The 21,679-nt window shown below is 48.2% G+C and overlaps 1 protein-coding gene across 4 annotated transcripts in view; it reads right to left on the bottom strand.

The window, feature by feature from the left end:
- Positions 1 to 21,679, bottom strand: part of MAPK8 (mitogen-activated protein kinase 8) — a 417,190-nt gene that overhangs the window by 178,745 nt on the left and 216,766 nt on the right. For all 4 annotated transcript variants that reach the window (XM_078642701.1, XM_078642699.1, XM_078642702.1 and 1 more), the window contains exon 6: positions 13,013 to 13,151. In XM_078642701.1, coding sequence (XP_078498827.1) covers positions 13,013 to 13,151 — 139 coding nt within the window. The remainder of the gene's footprint in view (positions 1 to 13,012; positions 13,152 to 21,679) is intronic.

Here is a 21,679-nt window from a genome sequence, read left to right as displayed (position 1 = left end):
TGTATCTCGGGACGAAAGAAGTAGCCCTTAGCCAACCTTGACTGCTGCTCCAGCCAGTTGGCGAAAACCTGTTGTAGCGATATCCATCGCACAGTCTATTATTTCTGACGCTGAGGTTTCACCCTCTAGTAATATCTTTTTTACCTCTTCCTTGAATTTGTCAGGCAGTTCTGATAGATATGGGGCTATATCTGCCCATAGTTGTCTATTGTAGCACCAAGGCATTGGCCGCCTTCACCGTCACTGCAGACATTGAGGAGACACGCTTCCCAATGTTGTCCAATCTCCTGCCTTCCTTATCTGGAGGTGCTGATAACGGGGCAGAAGGATTCCTGGAGTTCTTCTGGGCCGCCTGTGTAACCACCGAATCCGGTTTGGGGTGTCCTATTACACAGGCCGGTGCAGTATCAGGTGCCCTATACTTTTTATCCAAGCGAGGCACCACCGGAGGTACCGAGGAAGGGTTCTGCATGACTTTAACGCCCTGCTCCCACAAGTATTCAATAATGGGTATTGATCTAACTGATTTTTTGAGAGGCTCCTTAAAATCATACAAGAAGCAGTCTTGTTCTTGAGAGACCATTGGTATTTTAAAACGTTGAGCGGCCATTTTAACTACATTATGGAACCCTCCAATGTCGCCTGGTGGAGAATCTGCGGGCGCAGCCACTGGAGACGCCAGAGAGGGAATGACAGTCATCCCAGTTATCATAGATAGATTGAGTATCTTGCAGTTCTCCCTCTTCCTGCTGTTCTTCCTCTTCCTCATCAGTAGTCGGAAGATGTGGTAGATCAAACCGCTTCGGCTGAACACTCAAAGGTGTAGGCCGTGGTCTTGGTGAAGGAGAAACTGTGGGAGGTGGAGGAGCAGGAGACTCTGGAAACCTCTGTTTGTAGTCTTGAATGAGGTACCTCAAGTCAGTAACTAAAGAGGCTGGAAGGCAAACCATAGGAGGAGGTGCGGATGATATTCCTCCTTCTGATCCTCTTCTTCATGCGAACTCTGACATTTAACATGAAGCTCCGAAGGGCTTGTCCCCGTCTGAAACATGTCTCCTTCATCTGAATCCTCCTCCTGAAGAAGACATGCTGGAGGTAGTGGCTGGACTCTGCTTGGCGATGTTAAAGCCGACGTCAGCGCCTTTTTCGTGATCTTTAGGCACACACATGTGGTTTGTAGACCAGAATCTATCATCGTCGACGAGCCCGTCAACGGTGTGGTCGTCGATGGTGGAGCGTCGACGGGTGTCGTAGTTGGTGGCGTCATCATCGACGTGATATTGGGTGGCTCTAGCAAGCAACTCCAAATAACCTACATTGTACTGAGGAGGGTAAGACTTTGCAGGGTAAAGGTATGGGTCATTATCTGTAGGTGGATCAATAGTGTAGTCTTTCCAGGGATCTACAGGTAATTGAATATCTCCATCATTATCATCATCGTCGTCGTCGTCATCATCATCAGGCTGTGAGGGTGGAAAGTTGTGTGGTGTGATAAGTAAATGTTCTAATACTGGAGAAGGTGGTGAAGGTGTAGGGGAATGTGGTGGAAGGTGGAGGAAGGAGGAGGACGAGAAGGGTTAGTACCAACATTCTTCTTTTTTTAAAGGAATCTTATATTACATGTCCTCCGACTCAGGTTTGCGTTTTTGAGGCAGTTTGGTAAGAAGATGTCCTGTTACAGGGTTAATGTAAAGTTCCTTTTGTTTAGGATCAGAGTTGGGTGTTGATAAGTAGAGAATCGGCTCCTGCGGCTTCTAAGGAGCATTTTTCGGATTGGCACCGACGACTTTGGTGCCGGGATGGAATGACCGTTCAGCGCAGAAGGTTTGGGCTCTGAAGCCATTTTCAATTTCATTGTTGAGGGTTTCAGCTCAGAAGCAGTCTTTAGCTTTGAGCTTGAAGGTTTCGGCTAAGGGCCAAGGTGTCAGAAACATCGTCTCGGTGCCGACCTTGGCCCGGAGGCAGAGGTGGAACCAAAGCCTTTTGCTTAGTTTGAGCTGGAATTCAGGGCAAGAGGTGTTCGGTACTCACAGGACCTTGACCCTGCGGTATGTCCTCTTCCATCTCAGAGTCCGATTCAGGAATAGATAAGGGCTGCTCTTTCTATTACTTTTCGGGCCCTTGTGCATCAAATTCTTCTTGCTCGGATCCTACACTGAAGATGTCCAGTGTGTATTCGATGTTCTGGCTTTGCATTTCACGACGTCGAGCCCGACGATCGCAGAGAGTTTTCTTGGATCAAAAGGATCTGCACGCGTCGCAGTCTTATTTGTGGTGCTCTGGAGATAAGCACAAGTTGCACACTTTGTGCGAGTCAGTGCACGGATATTTTGCATGGCATCGAGGGCAGAGTTGAATGGAGTCCGTTCCATCGACTGTGAGGTGGACCGACGTGGTTAGGCCAGACGGCCTACCACAAATCTTCTGATTTAAATTTTCTTCGACCGATACGATATGCGGAGAAGTGGGATACACGTACAAAACAATACTGACGCGGGTATAGTGGATTGTGCACCGAAGGGAACCAGAAGAACTGTTTTAAATCGGAGCCCAGCAATTCACATTCAAACACGATGGCGGAAAAAAAGAATCTAACAATGGAGTCTATGCCCATGTGCACTATCACCAAAAGGTGGAATCAACTTACCTCGTGATTGGAAAGACTTCTTCGAGGAAAACAACTTGCAAACATCCGGACCCAACACTAGATGGCAGGAGTATGCACAGCATGTGATCTACAGCTCACATGCCTTAAACAAATATGTTACAAAGAAAATACAACAGGCACTGGTGGACAGTACGAGGGGAAATTAGTTACATATGCCCTAGGCCTCTATAGGTATAAGATTAATCAATGCTTATGAAATGCTCCAAATTTGTATTTTATGTTTCTGTAATTTGCTATGTTTTTTTTACGGTAGCAGGCCTGCATGTAATAAGTTTTGTACCTCTAACAATAGTTTGAGCTTGAAACCCCTCTAGAGTGACAGGCTAGACATTATTCTGCATTTGGGTCTGGAAACTATAAAGGTAAACGTTTTTATTTGGGAGCATCATCCACAGGAGGAGTTGAAAATCACCCTCTATAATATTAAAGACTAATCTTATTGATTATTAGCCATTTCGAGTCCAGGATCTCTCAATCCTAAATTTCATTCACCTTCAATCCCTCTTAGGTTACAGATCCCAAGCTGGATTTCCATACTATCACATTATCATGCGCACCTACACACAGTGTGTCTTCTCAATGGCAAATATTCGATCTATATTTTCTTTATTAACTGCACAGAAGGGTTTGGATCTGAAATGCTGTACGTAGCAAACCATCATGAGCACCTTGTAGGATGATGACTTTAGACAAAAGATAAGACAGCACCCATATTAATGGGATACATTATTACATACAATGTATGCCCTCTTTTTAAGTGTGAGAGGCAGGGTGAAGGGAGGGATTAGAATTTACAGATCAGCAAGGTCGAAGTAGAAGATTGACTTTTTTAAATTTGTGGTGTTCTTAGGTCAGTGGAGAGAGTTAGAATGGAGGTTAAATATTGGTGGCGGACCAGAAACAGGACGTCATACAGGCTAAATGGAGTAGGAGAGATAATTTAGACTGGAACAGCATAGGATGAGTACTCCGAGGTATCGGAACTTTGCAGCTAGGACAAAAGTGAAGGCACGTTTTATGAATGTTTAGGATCTGCAACTTGGTTGCTACAGCAGGGTGGTTCGGAACATTCCAGGTGCATGCTGAAATGAAAAAGAACCATGTCTTCTAGCAAACAGAGTCTGGATAATTGTATAAAAAAAAGATGGCTGGTAGGAAAGATGAGCAGGAAGCTTGCTAATACAGGAGTTCTGCTTTCAAAGATTTCAAACAATGTGGGGGTCTATCCAATGAGCAGCATTATCCATCTAGCAGTCACAGGAGAAGCTAAATGAACAAGTTAATTTCCTTCCGTAATGCTCTTTCTGGCAGAGACTATCTAGCCATAGATTCAACACCTTTTGAATATTCCACAGACATCAGACCGGATCCAGAAACATGTTTGTAGTACCTCAATTCTACGGAAGTTAGTGCTGTATAGCTCCCCACTGACGCTGTTAGCCCCGTAACTGACGAGGGGGGCATATAAATTCTACACTGTTGTGCGCGGACGTCAGTTGCGTTCAAGACTGTCTGTGCATACAGACGTGGAGAGCCAAAGGCAGACCCGTGTGCAGATTCCCAGAATTAGGATCTTGTTAATGGATAGAGTCCCACCACAGAAAAGGAAGCATGGGAGGGTCGGTGAGGAATCTACGGCTAGATAGTCTCAGAAACAGCATTGCCAAAGGTAAGTAACTTGCTCTTCTAATAGAGCCTTATAGCTACAGATACCTCCCCTTTTGAATAGATACCAAGCAATACCTAAGGAAGGAGGGTTGTGGGTGAACTCAAAACAGAGTTCTGCAATACAGAAAGGGCAAGGTGCCCTACTTAGCTGTCCAGACAGAACTGCTTTGTGAACTATGGTGGGATGCCCACATAGACACCTGTCCGATGTCTAGGACAGAGATGCCATGTGCTAACGCAGTGGAAAGAGCTTTGGCGGAATGGGCTAGCAGTCCTTCAGGGGGTTGCTTCTTTGCCAGTATGTAGCAGATCTTGATGGAGAGCATGATCCAGCATGAGATGGTATATTTCTGCACAGCCTTGCCTTTCTTTGCTCCAGCAAACCCTACAAAGAGCTGATCGTCCACCCAGTGATCTTTGATGCACCTGATGTAAAAGCAGAATGCTCTCTCAGGATCCAAGCGATGTAGCCTTTCCTCCTCTGAGAGGGGAGGATGAGCAAAGAACGCCAGCAGAGGGATGGATTGGTCGACGTGGTACAGCATCACAACTTTCAAGAGAAAGGATGCCTAGCACACAGAACCAGCATGTCGGGGAAAAAGGGTGGTGTATAGAGGATGAACACACAAGACATGAAGTTCACCCATAGGCCATGCTGAACTGGAGGCAACTAATAACACAGTAATGACAGTGAGAAGCCATAAAGGACAACAATAGAGGGGCTCTAATCAAGCCAGGCAAGAGATAGCACAAAAAATAAAACATCAGACAATTTGGAGAAGGTCAATGTGGTAAGCACCGCACCAAACCCCCAAAGACAGGCGCAAACAAATTTGGTTGAGGGAATACTGGCTGCCAAGATGGCACTACCCACCCACAGAGGAATGACAAAGGTGTTCAGCTGTCGCCGCTCAATCTACATGCATGAAGATGGAGATTGTGAAGGGAGGAATGGAGAACCCAACCATTCTACTTTAACAGCAGATCCTCCCAGAGTTGCTTCCTGATCCGAGGACCAATGCTCAAGCCCAAGACTTTCTGCATATCATACCTGCATGCGCAGTCTGGAGCCACAATGACTTTGGCCCAGTCTGCCCTGATCTTCGTGAGAACTCTGGACGGGAGTGGTACCAGCGAATTCCAAACTTCCACTTCAATCAATCAATCAATCATAGCATTTATATAGCGCACTACTCACCCGGAGGGTCTCAAGGCGCTGGGGGGCGGGGGTCCGCTACTGCTCGAACAGCCAGGTCTTGAGCTGCTTCCTGAAGGCGAGGTGGTCTTGGGTCAGGCGGAGGTGGGTCGGAAGGGAGTTCCAAGTCTTGGCGGCCAGGTAGGAGAAGGACCTTCCTCCTGTGGTGGCTCTTCGGATGCGGGGGACGGCGGCGAGGGCGTGGCAGGTCGATCGGAGCTGGCGTGTGGGAGCGTAGAAGTTGAGGCGGCTGTTGAGGTATCCTGGGCCTTGGTTGTGTAGGGCTTTGTGTGCGTGGGTGAGGAGACGGAAGGTGATTCTCTTGTTGACCGGGAGCCAGTGCAGGTCTCTCAGGTGTCCGGAGATGTGGCTGCGGCGGGGGATGTCCAGGATGAGTCGTGCTGAGGTGTTCTGGATCCGCTGGAGTCTCTTCTGGAGTTTGGCGGTGGTTCCGGCGTAGAGGGAGTTGCCGTAGTCCAGACGGCTGGTGACGAGGGCCTGGGTGACCGTCTTCCTGGTCTTGGTGGGGATCCATCGGAAGATCTTACGTAGCATGCGCAGGATGTTGAAGCACGACGAGGAGACGGCGTGGACTTGTCTGGTCATGGAGAGGGATGAGTCCAGGATGAAGCCCAGGTTGCGTGCGTGGTCTGTGGGTTTGGGTGCGCTGCCCAGGGCGGGGGGCCACCAGGAGTCGTCCCAGGCAGAGGGTGCAGATCCCAGGATGAGGACTTCCGTCTTGTCAGAGTTCAGTTTCAGGCGACTGTTCATCATCCACTTGGCAACGTCTGTCATCCCTTCGTGTAGGTTGGCTCTGGCGGTGGCGGGGTCTTTGGTGAGGGAGAGGATCAGCTGGGTGTCGTCGGCATAGGAGATGATGTTGAGGTTGTGCTGGCGTGCGATGGCTGCGAGGGGGCTCATGTAGACGTTGAAGAGTGTTGGGCTGAGCGAGGAGCCTTGAGGAACGCCGCAGATGACTTCGGTGGCCTCTGATCTGAACGGGGGGAGGCGGACTCTCTGTGTCCTTCCGGCGAGGAAGGAGATGATCCACTCCAGTGCCTTCTCCTGGATTCCGACGTTGCTGAGGCGCTGTACTAAGGTACGGTGGCAGACGGTGTCGAAGGCCGCGGAGAGGTCCAGGAGGATGAGGGCCGCTGTTTCTCCGTTGTCGAGCAGGGCTCGGATGTCATCGGTGGCTGCGATCAGGGCGGTCTCGGTGCTGTGGTTGGCCCGGAAGCCAGACTGCGAGAGGTCGAGGGAGCCGTTCGTCTCGAGGAAGGCGGCCAGTTGCTTGTTGACGGTCTTCTCGATGACTTTTGCTGGAAACGGAAGCAGCGAGATGGGGCGGTAGTTCTTGAGGTCGGTGGGGTCGGCTGATGGCTTCTTAAGTAGGGCGCGGAGTTCGGCGTGCTTCCAGCTCTCCGGGAAGGTAGCGGTGTTGAAGGAGGTGTTGATGATGTCCCGCAGGTGGGGTGCGATGACAGCGTCGGCCTTGTTGAAGACGTGGTGAGGGCAGGGGTCAGTCGGGGATCCGGAGTGGATGGAGTTCATTGTGTTAACGGTGTCTTCGGTGCTGATCGGGGTCCAGGCGCGGGGGGTGGTTCGATCGTGGCGTGCGTCGGTTGAGTGCTGAAGCTGTTGTGTATGTCCGCGATCTTGTTGTGGAAGTAGGAGGCGAGGGAGTTGCAGAGGTCTTGCGAAGGGGTGATGTCGTTGTTTCCGGCGTTGGGGTTGGAGAGCTCTTTCACGATGTTGAAGAGTTCTTTGCTGTTGTGTGCGTTGTTGTCTAGTCGTTCCTTGAATGCGGTTTTCTTGGTGGCGTGGATCAGTTGGTGGTGTTTTCGGGTGGCGAGCTTGAGGGCAGTCATGTTGTCCGGTGTTGGGTCTCTGCGCCAGGTTTTCTCGAGTGCTCTGCAGTTCTTCTTGGAGCTCTTGAGTTCGTCGTTAAACCATGGTGCTTTCTTGCTGCCGGGTCTGCTCGGCGGGGTCTTCAGAGGGGCGAGGTCGTCTGCGCAGTCGCTGATCCATTTCGTGAGGTTGGTGGCCGCTTGGCTGGGGTTCGTTGTGCTGGTGGGAGGGTTCTTGCTCAGGGAGGTAGCGAGCTGGTCTGCGGTGATCTTGTTCCAGCTTCTGCGGGGAACCTGTTGCTGGTGATGGTGGAGCGTGGTCCTTCTGAAGCTGAAGTGGACGCAGCTGTGGTCCGTCCAGTGGAGTCCCGTGGCGTGGCTGAAGGCGATGTCCTTGCAGGAGGAGAAGATCGGGTCGAGTGTGTGTCCGGCGTAGTGGGTGGGGGTGGTCACCAGTTGCTTGAGTCCGAGGTTGGAGAGGTTGTCCAGCAGGGTGGTGGTGTTGCGGTCGTTGTTGTTCTCCAGGTGGAAGTTGAGGTCCCCAAGGAGGATGTAGTCGGCGGAGGGGAGGTCGTGCGGGCTGATGAAGTCGGCGATGTCTTCGCTGAATTGTGTGCGTGGTCCCGGGGGTCTGTAGATGAGAGTGCCTCTGAGGGTGGTCTTGGGGTTGACGTGGATCTGGAAGTGCAGGTGTTCGGTGGGTGCGAGGGTATCGTCGGTGTTGGTCGTGATGCGGATGGTGTTTCTGTGGATGATGGCGATGCCTCCTCCGGTCTGGTTGACGCGGTCCCTCCGGATGATCTTGTAGCCGTCCGGGATGGCGATGGCGATGTCGGGCGCTGAGGAGGCGTTCATCCAGGTTTCAGTGAGGAAGGCAACGTCTGGGGCTGTGGTGTCGAGCAGGTTCCAGAGCTCGACGGCGTGTCTGTGGACGGAGCGGGTGTTGAGCAGGATGCACTTCAGGTGGGTGCTGCTGGAGTTCGGCTTGGTGGGTGCTGGTGTAGCGTGGGTCCGGTTGCAGGTGAACTTGCAGGAGTGGCAGCTGAAGGGTCCGTGGGTGCGTTTCGGTGTGGCTCGGTAGCAACCCGGGGTACGGCCGGTGTTGAGTGCGTTGAGTTCGGTGGCGTCGTAGGTCCGTCGGGTCGGCTTCCGTCGGTGGGGGCCAGGGGTCCTGGCCCTGGGCGCGGTCCAGGCGTGGACGGGCGCAGACGGGCTTACCTTTGGCGCGCCTTCGGCGCACAATCGGCGCGCCCGCTGCGCGTATGCACGGTCGCCATTTATGGCGAAGTGGGAGGGAGGGCGGAGCAGCTGGGAGGTGGGAGCGGGGAGGGCACAGAAGGTAACAGGGGGCGTGGCCGCACGCAGGCGGCGGGAAGCGGGTGGGGGGCACAGAGAGCGGCGCTAAACAATGCAAGGCACAAAAAAAGGAAAAATAAAGGGCACAGAACAGAAAGGCAAAACGATACAGGCAGCACAAAATAGAGAAAACACACGCAAAATATGACGGCGAGGGGCGGGGTCGACGGGGCGGGCTCAGCGAGGCTGAGGACAGTAGCGAGGGGACGCACACGCTACAGCTGGTGGCCGTGCGGCGCGGGGGTGTCCTGAGGTCAGGTCACACTCACCTGCGCTGCACGGTCGCCATTTATGGCCAAGTGGGAGGGAGGGCGGAGCAGCTGGGAGGTGGGAGCGGGGAGGGCACAGAAGGTAACAGGGGGCGTGGCCGCACGAAGGCGGCGGGAAGCGGGAAGTGGGTGGGGGGGCACAGAGAGCGGCGCTAAACAATGCAAGGCACAAAAAAAGGAAAAATAAAGGGCACAGAACAGAAAGGCAAAACGATACAGGCAGCACAAAATAGAGAAAACACGCAAAATATGACGGCGAGGGGCGGGGTCGACGGGGCGGGCTCAGCGAGGCGGAGGACAGTAGCGAGGGGGAGCACACGCTACAGCTGGTGGCCGTGCGGCGCGGGGGTGTCCTGAGGTCAGGTCACACTCACCTGCGCTGCACGGTCGCCATTTATGGCCAAGTGGGAGGGAGGGCGGAGCAGCTGGGAGGTGGGAGCGGGGAGGGCACAGAAGTAAACAGGGGGCGTGGCCGCACGCAGGCGGCGGGGAGCGGGAAGCGGGTGGGGGGGCACAGAGAGCGGCGCTAAACAATGCAAGGCACAAAAAAAGGAAAAATAAAGGGCACAGAACAGAAAGGCAAAACGATACAGGCAGCACAAAATAGAGAAAACACCCGCAAAATATGACGGCGAGGCAGGCTACAGGTATTAGTGTTGCCATTGGCTGTCCTGCGGTAGAACGTGCCTGAGAGCGAAGAACGCCTTGAAAATTGCAACACACTGAAGTGCCGACATTGCGCATTCTCGGCGGTGTCAAATGGATCTAGCCAAGATTCTCCCCATTCAGAGAAGAGATCTTGCGCCACCTCCAGGTGTAACTGCCAATCATGATCCGCTAAGCAGTTGCGTTCACCCTCCCTGGTACTCAGTGAGGCCGCCAAGAAGATACCTTGGTAGTCTAGCCATTTCCAGTGGCGCAAGGCCTCCTGGCACACAGTTTGTTGCAGTATCACATCATGGTGTCGTCTGTGCGCACCTGTACTAGCCTCCCCTCTATGAATGACAGGAAGGCTTTCAGCACCAAACACATTTCCCTCTGCTGCAGAAGGCTAATATGGAGCTGGGACTCCACCAAAATCCAGAAGTCTCTGATCTTCACTTCTCCCAGATTGCTGCACCAACCTGGAAGCTATGCATCAGTCACCACTGCCAGTTCCGGGTGGGGAAGGGACAGGGGAGGTCATACACAGACCCACTTGCGGTCCAGTAGCCACCACTGAAGATCATTTGCATTCTAATCTGAGATCTGGAAGAAGTCGGAGAGGGATCCTTGGCAGTAGGCACCACTGTGTCTCAGTGAAATTGCTGGGATCCCTGTTGGAGTGGGATAGTATGGCAGTAAAGAATAGCTTCTTCCCGAACAAGTAATTTGAATGCCATGTCCATAAGGGTGAACTGGACGACGCTGGAGAACCCAGTGGATTGAATCCACGCGGGACAGCCAATGGCAACACTAATACCTGTAGCCTGCCCAACGGAGTATGTGGTGTCCAAGCCACAATGAATCATGAACTTGGCCACATCTTAGCCATCCTGGAAGACCTGTGAGGGAACAGGGTGAACGTTTTCCACAACACCAGGTATGACCTGTGCCACTGAGTCCCAGAGGGAGTGATTATAAAGGCCCAATAAACAAGAGGCATTAATGGACTGCAGAGTCAAAGTGGTTGTCCAAAAGTCTCCACACTCTTAGATTTCCTGTCAGGAGAGTTGGTAGAAATATTGTTAGGGTTTGTTACTACTGGAGACTTGCACTACAAGACTCTCTGGAGAGAGGAGCTGAGAGAGAAGGGCAAGTCGCCTGGTGCTGGGCAGTGACGCCAGGTAATTTGACAGTTAACTGGAGGGCCAGTACATGGTTTTCCCAGGTTCCTAGAAGGGTATCCATCAATGCCTTATTGAAGGAGAGGAGAGGCTCAGAAACAGTCTGGCCAGGTTGCAGGACTCCAGTCAGGATGTTCATTTCGCAATGCGGTGGATGAAGGTCGAGAATTTTGGCCGCCATCTACAACCATGGTGCTGGACGCAGATTCTTCCGTGATTGGACAAGGAGGGGAAAAAAGGTTGACTCCTGGAGGTATCTAGCCCATTAGCATCTAGAAATTCCTCATATCAACTGCCATCAGCATAGTACTGTGCAACCTAATTATCTTGATCAGGATGATCGGATTCTGTGCCAAGTAGGGATCGTAAAGAATGTTGCCTGCCTAAGGCAGGAACAGAAAGCTCTGTAGCATTATGTTGAGAAGTTGGACGAATTCGGCCTGGCGTACAATCAGAAAGGACAAATCGGGGCCACCGCTTTGGGCAGTGAAGTTGACGTACCCAGGCCTGGACTGCATAAGGGCACCGAGGGCGACGCCGTTTTTGCAGCCAAGAACAGATTTGGCACACATGAGCTGAGGGCGACCCGCCAGTTGTAATCCAGGCAGTAGGCCTCAATTCTGCATGGCCTGGAGGCTCACACCAGAGGGAGCCATAAAGAACCATAGAGCCAGAGCATGGCTAAGAAAAACTCTTCGATTTGGTGTGGAATGGCTGAAAGCCACGGAAACTAGAGTTGTGTTAGAAGCAGCTACGGGATCGGCTCCAAAGTCTGCTGACTTCAGGACCCGGAAAGGGACCATAGGCACTGACCACTCGCTTAGTCCTCGGAGTGGGAATAGAACAAAGGAGCAGAACTCTGCTTCGACTGCTTATTTTTATTATGCTTACTAGAGAATTTGGACAACGGCAAAGATCGGCCTCAAGAGTAGCCCTGTGGACTCTGGGGGCCGGTACAACCATCCTTTTACTTGAAGAGGGACTGGGAGCAGTCCTGGCGTGGTGTCTTCTTGTACTTGGTGACAAAGTTTGCCTTGCATTCCTTGATGGCCTTTGTGTCCCAGCGACGTGCAGTCCCCGCAGATCTTGTGGTCCGACCCCAGACACCGCAGGCATACCTGGTAGGGATCAGTCACAGACATCGGTTTGCAACAGTCTTTACAGGGCATAAAATCTATCGTCTAACAAGGGTGACATCACTTGTGCACTGTAGAAGATTTTGAAAATATCTGACAAACTGCAGTCTTTGAGACGCGAGAGAGCTCAGGAGCAGCATCTAGAGGTACGAAAAGAAATAGATGGATGTCAGCATGAGGGAGTGGCACGTTCGGGCCAGGCATGTCATTTCCAGAGTGGAACAGCATCAGTGTGGAGCCGCGTGGCACCACCTTCAGGCATGCAGAGGCACTACGAAAAAAGTTTCCGGATCCACTCGGACACCTTTGGAATATTCAAAAGGGGAGAATTTGTGGCTAGAACTCTAAAAGGGATATCATGAAAGCACAACATATTGTAAGCCTAAGGAAGTGAGCCAATGACAGGTTGAGTGCAATCAACAACCTTCCTGGATGAAAACCTTTGTCTTGATCATGAGGTTGACTGTGGCAAATTCTCAGTTTGTTAATCCATGATAAACACGGACTGAGACATTTAAACTGTCTTCTCTATAGTCTAATTTCCATAGGTTATTGCAGGATAAAAAGACAGTCCATATGAAATAACAGCTTTGTGAGACAGAGAGCATCTGCAAATGTTTGAACATGTGCTCTGCTTTCCGATGACGTTTTCAAGTCTTCTGTTACTGACAACACCAGATAATGGACAAAAATCGCTGGACTGAGCGGAGGTGTTTGGCACTGTAGATAACTCAAACCAATAAGAGCGCCTCATTACATAGATGCCAATAGTATTCCAAAAACTAAACTAGTCTCAATTCTAGTACCTACCACTAGAAGGCAGGAAAACACAGTATGTGGTGGTGCTATAAATGTATTATCCAAACCCGGACTTCTCTTTAATAGGGAAGGCACCTCCATGGGTGGGTGTAAATATGAGACCCTACTACACAATGTGTTAAAACTACCATGCAGCAAGGACGAGCTTCCTCTTAAAAGCCCAGAAGAAAAGTTATGGTTTCACATCCGGACAATTCGATAAGTCACGCCTCTGACAGTTATACTAACCCGATGAATGATCCCAGCTGAATGGAGATGTTTAATTCCACAGAGCATCTGATAGAGAAGGTACGACATCCGCTCATGGTCTAGCTCCATCTGAATGACTTGGCAGAGGTTGGCATCCATGAGTTCCATCACTATATAGCTAAAGAAACAACACACAAGAGTCAAATTTCCCTTTGTAATTCAAGTTCGCCATAAGGGTCAGCTTCATTAGTTTCATAAACACCAGAGTATCTAAGCCTAGGTGTGCTATCCAGAATTAATTTTCTAAAGAGAAATTTATTTCCAAAAAATCTCTCACCAGTCTAATGTATAGCTTCCTTTTTAAAATTAACCGAATAGTAAATGACACCAACTTGACTAAGCCTTTTTTTTTACATCTGCCCTCTTAAAGGGAAAAAAATGAAATGACAGCAGATTGGCAGCAGGCTCATATTAAAAGAACCGAACTGCCACTTGTCTACAATCAGCCTTTTTAAGAGTGCAGGAGTGACAGACAGCCTACAGTTTGTGAGCTGACCAAAAGTAATTGTGAACAATAAGAATGTTTGCTTATTACTGAAACAATACTACCCTTTGTCCTAAACGAACAAAGGCCATACCTTTCCAATCCAACACTCGAAGGCAGCTAAGAATTTGATTCAAATAGGATTGTTGTGTGGTTAATAGTTCTCGTGCACAAATGCTCCCATTTTAACATGTTCACATTTAAACTTCACATCTTTTTAGACGAGGACTACTAGCACATTTTGCAGCGTGCTCGCATGAGATAGTGTACTCAGAAAATGTTTTCCTGACAAATGCATTTCTTCCTAGGCACATTATAATACCATTGTACATTTTGTGCAAAAACTAATGGAAGAGGTGGCCAGGTTTCCAGAAGGATTGCACTACCCAGTCTAGTCACTACCCTTCTGGAATATTGCCCACCTCAAATGGCCAGCTGCCACATGACCATACATTTAAACATTCATACAAGGGGTATGAGAGGCAACATGGAAATACAGTAGATAACAAGGTCTACGTTTTGAAAAAATTCAGTCCACGTTGCTGTTTGTAGCCTTGATGGGTCTTTATTGCACAAATGTTGAGCTTTCAAAAATGCACAGCCAACGCATTTCGCCAAAACATGGGCTTCTTCAGGGCGATTGCAGGGTGTTGCTCTCTCGCCAAGGTCATAAAGTGTGATCCGCAAGTGTTTCTGGTTCGTGTCACGACGAAGGAATAAGAAGTAACCTCAAAGTAAGGGTAACCAATGGTCCAATTGGGTCAGCGACCACAGATCTCGGTCTCTGCCGCGATGTCCGTGTAAGAGGTAATGGTTAGTTGTTAATAGCGATGAGTGCGCGATCCGTGTTCAGCGGCGTCAGTTTCTTGCGAGGCCAACATTTGTGCAATAAAGACACATCAAGGCTACAAACAGCAACGTGGACTAAATATTTTCAAAACTTAGACCTTGTTATCTACTGCATTTACATGTTGCCTCTCATATCCCTTGTATGAATTTTGCCCACGTGTATGGTGCAAACTGCCCTTGCATATTGTTGTCTGTTCAGTGACAGCTCTGAATTGTTAGACTCAACAATGATAGACGGATCTGAACTCAGGCACAGAGCGAATGGGTCCCGTTTTCATAATATGAACTGCCCTAAGCCTTTGGTCAGCAGAGGAGCATTTCTATGGATTGTCGTGGTCACCCTGTGCCTGAATTCCAGCCTGGCTGGATCTATTCACTACCCTGCGAGGGACGGCGGCCTGTTCTACGCCAGACTGGCTTCCGGATAAAACAGGCACACAGGTAAATGGGGAGTTATACCATTCCAACCAGAACCGCATACACCCTATGCTCTCTAGGATAGGTAGTGCTAGGTAGGAGTACAATTCTATGCATTCATATAATAAATGCAATAATTTAATGGTTGAATTATTGGCCTCTCACCATTCTTGTAATAATGCTAGTTACAATGCTCCGTTTCCTTCTACTAATCATTGCAGCGAGCATATTTTACTCAAGAATCCAACTGTTTCAATAAAAGTTTGAAATGCCAATTTGTGTATTTCTTGTCTCTCTCATTGAGCATACATCAGATAACAGCAAAAGCGTAGATCTGTTTCTGCAATTTCCTTGGGGAAATTAGGATTGTCATGTTCTGAGGTTGCAGAGAGGCTGCTGGGCCATTATGAGGTGGGAGTACAGCCAAATGCCCGACGGGTCGCCCACACCGTGTTTTGGTACTTTTGTTTTTTTTTCTTCAAATACTATCCTTTGGGGCTGGTGGGCTTTCTGCCTCCAACTCCCATGGGGAAGACTGGGGATAAACAACTCCAATGAAACCCCGAGTAAGGCAGAAAAACTGTAGTGGCAGTTTTGGAATAGAGCATGGTCCAATGGCAGGGTAGAGCGCCTTGCCTTTTTTTAACCATCATTTTTCCCCTGGTGGCTTTATGACCCCGTGGGGAGGTAGATTAGTGGTAACCCATCCGCCCTCAACCTGTGTCCATGGGGGTAGAGAGACTGTTAGCCCTGTTATGGGGTAGGAGGAACTGCCCAATGCCAGGAACCATCCTACCACTGTTTTTAAGCACCATTTTCGAAACTTCCCTCATGTCCTTTCATAATTTTTTTTTTTTATTTCAAAACCTGCTGATATGGTTTGTCAATCAATGCGTTGGATGAAAAGATTACATCCACTGTACTACCAAGCTTATGTGGTGATCAGTTTGTTCTGTCCAGCACTGAAGTTGTTATAAATATTAGTATCCAAACACTATTGTATCTTCAATGAATAAAAGGACTTTCATTTGTAGGTCAAACAAATAGGATTTGAAAACAATATCGGATAGAAATAAAATACAGGAAGAAAACTAAGGAGTGATAGCACCATCTGGGGCTGAGAAACATCCCCAATTGATTTTAATAGGATGTAAATACAATATTTGTAATAACATTGGACACTGCCAGACTTTTTTAAACTTCTTTCTACAGAATCCTGGATTTCTTTCCTTCTTTAGGTCGAGCCTGGCGAACGAGGCGCGAAAGCGCTGTCGTCAGCGAGATCTATTGTTGCTGACTTACCTCGGAAGTGGGACAGGAGATGGGCAGCCGCAGGGCGATTGGAGCTGGTGCACACGCACGTACAGCCACGCGGTGTGCACATCTTCTGTCCCCCTTCCGTCCTCGCATGCCTCATGCAGCATTACTTTCACTTTCCCTTCCCCCCCGTCGGCTCCACAGAGACAGCTTTTCAAATTGGTCTCTGTAATAAAAGCAGGTGTCAATGGCTGCTGAAAGTGTCAGACGTAACAGGGGTCAATGACCGAGGCTATGGTAGCCTCCCATTGCCGGACGGGCAACGGACACCGAAGTAAGTGCTCCTCTCCGGCAATCACAGCACACCTTGGCAGCATTCACAAGTACCCACAACACCCCTGATCAGCAGCAGCATCTCTGGGGTTCTTACCTCCGAGTCCTCTCCAAACCGCGCAAGAGCAGCTAGGAATACAAACTCAGCTGCCCTGGGCGCCCTGGCGGCCCCCTTCCTGGGCCGCATGAGCTGCGCAGCACCCATTCGAGTATGGCGAAGTCTGCAGGCGCCACCGGTACTGGGCACGAGCCGCAGGCCACGCCGATGTGCACGCTCACGGCGCGCCTACAACGCGCGCATGGCGCTCCCCCACTTTCCCTTGTTTTATCGCTTTATACCTCTGGCGAGGCAGCGAGGCACGTTAGCGGACAGCGCTGTGTGCGGCGAGGCATGTTAGCGGACAGCGATGTGAGCGCCAGACTTGTATTGTTTGCAACAATATACATAGATGGTAAAGCGCTGCACTGCATTCTAGCTGCATCTGTATAGCACTTCATATCATGCTCGTTTTACCTTTCCCCCCTCTCCCCTACATCTCACGGGCCTCCCGTTTACGATAGAAATTTATGGACCAAAAAATGGACGCTTGCCTTTCATTTATTCTGCACATCCATTGTGAAAAAGCGTCTGAGGTTTAGATTCGCGATTCGGATAATGTCAGTTTCCCAAAGTGGTGGCGTCTTGTGTGGTCTGTTTGGTGGAAAGCAGCAGTCCGATTATGAACAGTACAGCAGTTGCGGAAATTAAATCCAATCCTTAGAGTGGAAGTGGCGCGTTTGTAGGAAGAATGTTTATGTGTGTGTGTATATATGTATATGTATATATATATATATATATATACACAGAAAAATAGATGAAAGGAATAAGGAATATGTATTAACTAAGTATGAATTAATTGTTGTGTATGCAATTATTGATCTGTGTAACTGAGCAATGGTGTACTAGAAAAGTATCCATACAGGATTGTATTGAACATTTATACCCTACATAATGAGAGAGACTATACCCATCCAGGGCGTTATGAAAGTCTGGAACAGTGCCATAAATGTAGTAGTGGTATCTTCCATGTCGATCTGACAGAGTATGATGCGCTAAACCAATAAAAGTGGGGAGTGTGCAAAAACATTATTTGTAATGGGACAGACACATGCTAAGATGGCGCTCATGCAAAAAATGTAGTCCTCTATGTTGTATGTCGGCCGAATTGTGATGTAAATAAAAAATGGCAGTTTCAGGCGCGAATTTGAACCATCGAAGAAGGCCTAACGCCGAAACGCGTCTGGTAACCGACAACTGTGAGTTCGCAATAAATCTTTGAACTCGCCCTTTTGAGTGCTTTCCTTACTTCAGAAAACGAGGGGAGCGTATATATATAGGATTTTGGTGGCGTTTTAAGAAATAAAAGTTAAAGCACCAAATTGGGTCTGCCTCGTCTTCTGTGCGAATCAGGCTGGAAGTTGCGGTTGGAGCGAGCATTGTTGAAAATATATATATATATATATATATATATATATATATATATATATATATATATATATATATATATATATATAAACAATTTTAACTAGTTAGGTAATGAAATTATTTGAATTTGTAGATGTTGGCCCTTTGGTTCTCGACCTTCAAGGACGCACTAGATGGCTATCTTTATTACAAATATAGATAGTTTTTAAAGTGTGTCGAATTTGATTAAAAGAAGGCACCCATATCGTCAGGGACTCCTGTTACAATTTCTAGCTATAAACCATACTTGCCAACTCACACGGTGCCACAGTGGGACATGATATCTGCTCCCTTCACACAGTCTCCAGTGAGGAGCCGATATCGCACTGTGGCAGGGAAATGAACCAAAACCACTGTAAATTGGGGTTTTCCAGCTCGTTTGAGAGGCTTTGAACTGTTGACATCCATTAAGGGGTGTGAAAACACCCAGGACATCAGTTACAGCCACAGCATTTTTTTTAAAAGGGGGTGGGTAGAAGGGGTCTTTGGGGCATGGTGGGATGCAAAAGTGTCTGGTAGGCACTTCTCGGCACGAGGCCCGCCCCCTCCTCACACTGTGACATTGTTCTTCAAGTTGGCAGGTATGTGTAATCAAACCATTACCTAGAGTTGAGTCAGTTGATGTAAACCAGAACTACAGACCCCAGAATGCACCATGTTACTAAATGAATTCCCAATGCTGAAACCTGACGACATGAAGTTCTCTGGCTAACACGTAATTCGATCTGGCAGTTTCTTTGGGTTTCTGTAGGCTGTAAGGTAAAAATCAGTGGGGTGCCCAAATTTAAATCCAGGCACCCACCTTTCTTGCAATAAAGCTTTACGGCAAGTGGTTAATTGATTCAAACGACGCTTGTCCGTGACGTGAAGGTGGACATGAATTGAGTTGTTCAAAGCGTAAAAATGGAGCAGTTTAGGGACTCGGGACACTTCAGCGAAGTTTGAGCGAAGAAACGAACAGAAGAAAGATGGCTTTAAAAAAGGAATAATCAATACAGGTAAAGGAGAATATAAACAAACCGAGACCTACCCGCTTTCAAAAGAAGCACAACACGAAAGCGTTAAAATTATGCCTGGGCGAAATTCCCTGTACATTGGCATAAGCATGCATACTTTTCAGAATTTCGCGTTTGTCTTGTTACCACAATTACGTCACGGAAACGACACAAACGACTGAAAAAAATCGAACAGCAGTTGGGTGTTTTTTTAGGCTTTTCAGTCAAAAAAATGTTTAAGCACGAAATGGGTACTGCCGTCATAATGGACCTGATTTCGAGGCAAAATATAGCACTAAATGTCAGTTTGGATTAATTGTTGTGGAATTTGACTTAATTAGGCTCAATACATTTTCAGACCCCCCTACAAATATTAAAAGGGGAACGCAGAATAATATATAATAATGTGGTGAGAAATTGGAATTGCGTTCATGCACTGTTTTCAGTGTTGTATTTTAAGACAAAGACCAGTGGCTTCGTGGGTTTTAATACATACTTACAGAGACCAGAAAATAATCCTTTTGTACTGGGATATTTGTTTTCCTGGATTTCTTACTTTGAAAAGGCGAATCCCTTTCCCTGTGTAATAGAACCGCATGCACATATCACTGCCATCTTTATGAGGCCTTTAACCCCTTTGACGCTCATGACGAGCTCAGCTCGTCATAAGCCAGGGTGCTCATGTGCTCATGACGAGCTGAGCTCGTCATGACCGTTGGAACGCTCGCACGCTGGGCTAATTCCCCTGCTGTGCCAAGTTTGAGGAACAGAAGAATATGTTAGAAAAGGAGTTGTGTTTTTTTTTTTATTGAATCCTACAAACTAGCTCACATCAATGACCTCTGTAATTCTCTTGTATGTTTTCTCTCTTTTAAATTATTGATTTTGTGCATTTGCTATGCATCTTTAAAGAATTTTGTGTCTACCTCTTATATTGAATTGATTTTAAGCTTTTGAAAGTCTGCAATGATATTTGCTATATGGACTGTTTTTTAAAAAAAGTTTGCGACAAACATTTTTAGTTAACCTTGTAGTATCTGGCTCATTCAGGATTGGGGTTATGAGTGCTTGCTGTGTGGGTGTCCATGTGTAGAGCTGGTGGAAGACCAGTGGTTGTTATGTTATGTTAATTTTATTAATATAGCGCGTTTATGCCCAAGGGCGTTACAAAGGGAATCATTTATGACTTGACTGTCTTACGCGGAGCCCTGTCCCTTTGGACTGGGGGTCGCTCCCATTGCATTTATGGACGTTGATATTATACTGCGCTTCATACAACATGGTCAGCGCTCAACAAATAATAAAAGGAGTAGTTTCTGTCCTGTAACTCCAGTTCTGTAGTAGGGGTATCTCTGTTATAGTCATAATCTAGTGAATAGTCCCGCCCATGTGCGTGGACCCCGGAGCAATCAAAAATAATCTCTTAAAGTGTCGAAAAAAATGCAGAACTGCACAGACACTTAAGAGAGAATTTTAAGACAGATAATGCAGCCTATAAAAGCTACACTGTCCAGTACTTCAACTAGAAATTCCACCACAAAATCCACAAAACAGCAAAGCCTGTACAGATTTCCCTTGCTTTAACAGCAAACACCCTCTGGAATGATAGAGAGGAGAACCTGGACAGACAAGCCCCATAGGCTGCCATTATGTGGCTCAGAATAGGATACTGTGCCTTTAAGAGAACCTTCCAGAACTTCACAGTATCCCAGAATGCACTGCAGGTCCCATTTACTTTCAGTTCTTTTTGAAGGCGTAACACGCCAGACCTGTAGCATTCCGTACATGAATATCTCTCTCCACCGGGGAGGAGGGCAGGCGCTTATGACTATAACAGAGATACCCCTACTACAGAACTGGAGTTACAGGACAGAAATTACTCCTTCTGTAGTAGGGGATCTCTGGGTATATTCATAATCTAGTGAATAGAATGGCAAGCCCATCCCCACACCAAAGCGGCGGTGGAGAAACGAGAAATAACACCACTATTGTGCGAACAGATTTCGCAGCGAAGCCTGCCCAACCTGAGCGTCTGCCCTGGCATCAGGGTCCAGGCAGTAATGTTTAGCAAAGGTATGGACCGACTTCCAAGTGGCCGCCTTGCAGATTTCTGCAATGGGAACATTACGAAGCAAAGCCATTGTGGCAGCTTTGCCCCTGGTGGAATGAGCCTTAGGTTTGCCCCCCTAAGGTCTTATTAGCCTTTTGGTAACACAATTGTATGCAGGACACAATCCACCTCGAGATGGACTGCTTAGAGGTAGCAAGACCTGTCCTGACTGATCCATAATTGATAAACAATTGGTCCGACCTACGAATATCTTTGGTTTTATCCAGATAAAATTTCAACACCCTCCGAACATCCAGGGAATGTAAAGACCTTTCCTCTGGAGATGAAGGATTCTGAAAAAACGTAGGCAAAGTTGTAGTCTGGTTGACATGAAAATCAGAAATAACCTTGGGAAGAAACTTCGGGTGAGTACACATAACAACCTTAGCAGCATGAAACACAGTATAAGGTTCTTGGCAACACAACGCCTGAATTTCACTCACCCTGCGGGCCGATGTAATGGCCACGAGGAACACCACTTTCCAGGACAGGTGCTGCAACGAAGCCTTATGAATTCAAAAGGCTCCTTCATCAACCTGGACAGCACCACATTCAATTCCCATGAAGGCGAAGGAAGCCTGACAGGAGGGAACACTTTCTTCAAGCCTTCCAAAAAATCTTTGATCACAGGGATCTGGAAGAAGGAAGTCTGTGAAGGGCATTTCCTGTAGGCAGTCAATGCAGCCAGATGGACCTT

The sequence above is a fragment of the Lissotriton helveticus genome, chromosome 5_1 (genome assembly GCF_964261635.1).
Source record: "Lissotriton helveticus chromosome 5_1, aLisHel1.1, whole genome shotgun sequence".
Taxonomy (NCBI): Eukaryota; Metazoa; Chordata; class Amphibia; order Caudata; family Salamandridae; genus Lissotriton; species Lissotriton helveticus.
Note: the sequence above shows the minus strand (reverse complement) of the source record. Positions and strands in the feature narration are given on the sequence as shown.